The sequence below is a fragment of the Tupaia chinensis genome, unplaced genomic scaffold, assembly GCF_000334495.1.
Source record: "Tupaia chinensis unplaced genomic scaffold, TupChi_1.0 Scaffold138725_1, whole genome shotgun sequence".
In the NCBI taxonomy this organism is placed as follows: Eukaryota; Metazoa; Chordata; class Mammalia; order Scandentia; family Tupaiidae; genus Tupaia; species Tupaia belangeri.
This window is the reverse complement of record NW_006198617.1, coordinates 1,103,509-1,109,417: the sequence shown is the minus strand read 5'-3', so window position 1 is coordinate 1,109,417 and position 5,909 is coordinate 1,103,509. Positions and strand designations below refer to the sequence as shown.

General features: G+C 56.9%; 1 protein-coding gene across 1 annotated transcript in view; it reads left to right on the top strand.

The window, feature by feature from the left end:
* Nucleotides 1-5,870: 5,870 nt before the first annotated feature.
* Nucleotides 5,871-5,909, top strand: part of PLD6 (phospholipase D family member 6) — a 3,207-nt gene continuing 3,168 nt past the window's right edge. Inside the window, exon 1 of the mRNA XM_006161659.2 lies at nucleotides 5,871-5,887. Within this exon, the coding sequence (XP_006161721.1) occupies nucleotides 5,871-5,887 (17 nt within the window). The remainder of the gene's footprint in view (nucleotides 5,888-5,909) is intronic.

Sequence of the window (5,909 nt, the reverse complement as noted above, 5' to 3'; positions counted from 1 at the left end):
CTGACGTGTGATTCATCTTCAGCCATTGTAGGGGCTTGTGACGTCCCCTGTGCCTCTGTGCCAGCCTCTGGGTTTGCTCACCAAGGTGACAGCTTGCCGAGTGTCCCCTCGTGCTGTCGGCCCTGCCCGGCCCACTGTTGATGGTGAGGCCCACACAGCTGGGTCCCGTCACCTGCCCTCGTTGCCTTCTGCATGTCCATTTGGCCACCTGGGCAGTTCGCAGAGGGTGACGATTAAAGACAGTGTCCCCTCCCACTGGACGCGCTGAACAAGGACTCGCGTGGGGCCTCTGCTGTTAACGGAGGCCACGGGTGTGACCGGGGTCTGCACGGGGCACGACGTTGCAGTGCGGTGAAGGTGCATTTTGTAAACTGTTGACTCCACGCGCTCGGTTTGGTACCCAACATTCACTTGGGTCCAGTCACAGGAAGCGACTGGTGAGTTGGCAGCACCCGCGTCCCTGGAGTGGAGACCAGGCAACACGCGTTCATTCCAAAGGCATTTGCTGCGTACCACAGAGTCTTCTGGAAATCTGTGGAGAAAATGGAATTGAAAGTACGAGTTTACTTTGGTGGAAAAAAAAACAAAAAACAAAACCGTGAAATCCGTGGATAGTATTTTCTTACAGCCATTTCATAAACTCTTTGAAGCCCTGAATGTGTGTAGGAACTCTGCCCTTGGCCTTCTGGGAGACTTCAGGAGCCAGCTCAGCCCTTCAAGATGTTTCCGGGGCTGGAAGGGGTGCAGTGGTGCAGTGGCCCTCAGCGAGGAAGCCACGGGGAGGTCCTGATTCCGGTCAGACCCCTGAGGAGGCGAGGCACATGTCTGCCCGTGGTCAGGCCTGCCAGGGTGGGGATCGTGGCATCGGGACCCCTCCGGGCGCTTCCTTCACTCGTGTACAGAGTAAACGAGGGTATTTAAAGGTGTATCTCTGAGGCAGATGGCCACAAGTGTATGAGTGACAGTGGCAATTTTTTAAAATTTGCTTTAGGGCACTAGCTAGAGAGAAGGGCGGGGAGAGGGAGAGAGCACTCCAGAGGGGCTGGCCATGCTGCAGTCCCTTCCCCTCTGCTCAGGATCTGGGCACGCGTGCACATGCACCCGGCGGTGCAAGTCACCCGGCGGTGCAAGTCACCCGGCGGTGCAAGTTTACTTAGGTGCAGACTTTGGAAGCCCATGAATAGTGTTTCATAATACACATTTTTACATATTTTTAATTTTTTTTTTTTTTGGAGAGATTTTCACCGTAGGGCGCGTGCGCTCGCCAGACAGACAGACAGAGACATAGAGACAGAAAGCGAGAAATCACCCCCCAGGGGGGATGGTCACACCGCAATCCCTTCTCCATTCTCCTCTCAGGATCCTGGGCACGCACACACACGCGCCCGGCGTGAGTTTTAAGCCACCGGGTCCAGGACACGAACCGCGGTTGACTACGTGGGAGTCCAGCGACATAGCCATTACGCTAACTGCTGGTTCCCCCCATATTTTTAATTTTTAAAAAAGTTTATTCTGAGAGGCGCAGCACCCCTAACGGCCCTGGTGCTGCGATCCACCCCAGCCTCGGGCAGCTCTGGCTCTATGTGCGCCCTCTGGACTCAGAAGCAGAGCCTTTCCCCCCAGGGTTGCCTTGCGAGGTGCCACACTTGGCCCCACCGTGGACTTCCCAAAGACTCGGGTAAGCCTTCCTGGCGAGAATGGGCCCGCAAGCCCATAAACTGCACTGGTTTCTCCAGACAGCCGTGGGCTCTCCCGGAAACAGCGCAGATCGTTTAAAGAGATTTCTGGTATAGGCCACTTGCACTCACTGGAGAAAGACGGAAAGCGAGAAATTGCCCTGCAGAGGGGATGGCCGTGCCACAGTCCCTTCGTTCCCAGTCTCCTCTTGGGATTCTGGGTATGCGTGCACATGTGCTTGGTGTGTTTTAAGCTGCTGGATCCGGGACTTGAACTGCGGTCTACTGTGGGAGTCCAGCTATGTAACCAGGACACCATGTACTGGTTCCAACCCCACAAATGGTAAAGATCAAGTCCCTGGAGAGTGCACAGCGGAGACAGTGCTGCATCCGCACGGCCCACGGCCTTTGTGACCGAGCCAGGTTTTGTGGCCCCGTGGCTTTTCATACTCAGGAGAGAAATCCAGTTCTGGGCCTAGAGTCGCCTCTCCTTGGAGGGCTGTGAAGGTCAGCTACCATATTCCAAATGCTCCACGCCCCACCGAAGACAGACGGGTTACCCCCAGGTCCCGTGGACAGCTGGAGCACTGCTCAGAGTGACAGGGCATCGCCCATCCTTCCTCAATCCCTCCATTCCTTCCATGTATAGCTTTTGTTTTTAAGAATTATTTTTAATTTTACTTACTAATTTGCTACAGGACACACGCACTCACCAGAGAGAGAGAGGGAAAGTGAGAAAGCAAGCCGCCAGGCCTGGGACTCCAACTGCAGTCGGCCATGTGGGAGTCCAGTGTCTTCATGCCATCTGCTGGCCCCGCCATGTGCAGTTCTCTTTTTAAAAGAATTATTTAATTTTATTATTAAATTTTACCAGAGAGAGAGAGAGGGAGGGAGTGGGAAAGTGGAAAAGCAAATACCCAGGTCCTAGACTCAAACTATGGTTAGCCATGTGGGAGTCCAGTGCCCTGACCACTGTGCCACCTGCCCATCCCCATGTGTAGTTTTTGGTTTTTTAAATTTTATTCACTTTGTTTTAATTTGACAGAGACACAGAGAGAGAGAGAAAGAGGGGAAGTGAGAAAGCAAGCCACCAGTTCCAGGACTCGAACCGTGGTCAGCCATGTGGGAGTGTCCAGCACCTTAACCACCGTGCCACCTGCTGGTCCCACCCCATGTGTAGTTCTTAAGATTCCATACTGGGATGGGACCAGCAGTCAGCATAATGGCTATGTCACTGGACTCCCATGTAGTTGGCCACAGTTCACGTCCCGGACCCGGTGGCTTAAAACTCACGCCGGGCACATATGCGTGTATGCCCAAGATCCCGAGAGAACGGAGGAGAAGGGGTTGCGATGTGACCATCCCCCCGGGGGGGAGCGATTTCTCACTTTCTGTCTCTCTGTCTCAGTCTGTCTGGTGAGCGCACGAGTCCTAGAGCAAAAACCTTTCCAAAAAAAAAAAAAAGATTCCATACTGGGACCGGCATATGGCTACATCACTGGACTCCCACATGGTCAACCATGGTTTGAGTCCCAAACCGGGCTTGAATCTCACACTGGGCATGGGTAGGTGTGTGCCTGAAGTCCCAAGAGGAGAATGGAGAAGGGATTGCAGCATGGCCACCCCCCTGGGGGTGATTGCTCACTTTCTATCCCTCAACCTCTCCAGTGGCACACAAGTCCTATAGCAAAAATCTCTCTTGAAAACAAAAAAGGGGACCAGCAGTTAGCATAATGGCTGTCACTGGACTCCCATGTAGTCTACTGCAGTTCGAGTCCCGGACCCAGTGGCTTAAACTCACACCGGGCATGTGTGCGTGCCCAAGGTCCTGAGAGGAGAATGGAGAAGGGATTGCAGCATGGCGGGGCCACCCTCCTCCCTTGGGGGTGATTTCTCGCTTTCTGTCTCTGTCTGGCGAGCACATGTACCCTATAGCAAAAAAAAAAAAAAAAGCAGATTCCATACTAAAGAGTTAGTTAAAAGTGGAATTGAACTTCGTTTCACGAGAGAGGGACACAAGCAGGCACCTTGAGCTGGGTCCCACGCCACCATTCCCCCAGCCAGCCCGGCTCACGAGTGCAGCATGCGCGTGTCCACTGGAGGAGCCCCCGGAGCTGCGGCCCTGCACTGGCCAGCGAGCTGGCCTGAAGGTCCTGTCAACACCTGCCAGCCATCCTGTTACTTTTTATTTTGAAGTATAGGCTTACAGGAAAAACTGCGGAAAGAATGCTCAGTTTCCTGTAACGTTCACATTTTCCGCAGTGCGGGGGTCGAACGTCGGTGCCGGTGCCACTACCGTCGGTCCTCGCCTGCCTTCCCACGTCCTCTGTGTCCCTGGATGCCACACTACCGAGCTCTCACGTCTCCCTGGTCTGACGGGTCTTCAGCCCTTCCTGCTCGCTCCTGGCCTCGGCGCGCTGGAAGGACAGTGTTCCGGCAACACGGAGACGGTCACTCGGGCGTGGGGTTGGTGCCCCATACGACAGGGTCAGGCTCCCCTTGGGCAAGGACGCCACAGAGCGCACTGCATCAGGGCACGTGTGCTGCTGGCGCTGAGGACCTGGCGGCCGGGGCCCTCGGCTGAAGCCTCCGCGTCTGCATTCCTCCACGAGGTCGGCGTTTTGCCTTAATGTCTGGGGGGCTACACTTCGAGACTGCAACTCCTCCTCCAAGCTGGCCTACTGATTAGTATTCGCGGGTGGATTTTGACTGGGCAGCCCTCCACACTTTGCAGCGGGAGGAGCGGCTGGCTTGCTGGGGCGCTCTGTGTCCCGGGGAGGCTCCCCAGCGCCACCTCAGCAGCTGGGGTTTGCTGCCCTGGCTGTTTGGCTACCTGCGCTGTTAGGTCAGGTAGGCAACGGCAAACCTGAGTGGGTGGCGGGGACGTGGGTGTCACGCCTTGGGAGATACTCCAGTTCAAATCTTCCCTCCCCTCCTACCGCGGCCCTGGGTGAGCTGGGCCAGGGCCGCCTCACAGGGCGATGGCGGGAACAGGGAGGTAATGGCAGGGAGGCGTGTTCACCAGCCCACACGCCCCCAGCAAGAGCCCTCATGGTCCATGGCAGGCCAGGAGGGGGACACGGTGCACTGAGTAACCCACAGGTGGCCAGGGTAGGGAGCGCTGTGCCAGGAACGGTGTTTGGAGGAACTGTTGTCACTGCGGCCTGTGGGCGGGCACCGGTGCGAAACTCAGCATGCCAGTCAGAACCCGGGTTACTGGGCCACGCGTGACCACAGGCGGAGCTCGGCAGCCTGGCGTGTTTAGGGACAACCGCAGCGACGGGCCCGTGGCGTGTCTGTCAGGCCGTCTGCTGGTGGACTTGTGCAGGTGTCACCCGTCCTTCCTAATTTCTGGAGGCAGCAACGTGCGAGAATTACACACCCCCACCGCGGTGGCTGCCTCATCCACTCCTGTCCGTGCGCTCAGGCTTGGCTTCACAAGTTTGGGGCTGCGTGGCTGGACATGGGTACATGTGTAATTCGCACGTTTTCCCGGGAGGCTGGCCCTTCTGTCACTAGGAACTGCTGCTGCTGTTTGCTTCTAATAGTTCTCTTTCCCAGGTCTGTTTTTTTTTTTTTTTTCCTTTTTTTTGGAGAGGTTTTTGCTATAGGGCGCAGGTGCTCCCCAGAGAGACAGAGACAGAGACCGAGACAGAATGAGAGAAATCACCCCCAGGGGGGATGGCCACGCCGCAATCCCTTCTCCATTCTCCTCTCAGTATCTTGGGCACGCACGCACACACGCCTGGCATGAGTTTAAGCCACTGGGTCCAGGACTCGAACTCCAGTACACTACATGGGAGTCCAGCGACATAGCCATTACGCTAACTGCTGGTGCCCGCAGGTCTCTTTTATCTGGTATTTGTATGGCCAATCTCGCGCTCGGTGGTCCGCTCTCGGTAATCCGGCTCTCGGTGGCCCGTTCTCGGCGGTCTGCTCTCGGTGGTCCGTTCTCGGTTGTCTGCTCCAGGTGGTCCGCTCCCAGTGGTCCCGCTGTCTGTGGTCCCGCTCTTGGTAATCCGGCTCTGGGTGGTCGCAGTTTGTAGAGGGGCTAGGGCGTGGCCTGCAGGGGAGGCAGGGACTAGCGCGTGGTGGAGGGGTGGGGGCGGAGCACAGCCGGCACGTGGCGAGGGCGGGGTGCGACGTGGCGCGTGGCACGTGGCCGGGCGCGCAGGCGCAGTGGGCAGCGGCGGCATGGAGCGGTTGCGCTGGCAGGTGGTGGCCTCAGCGGCC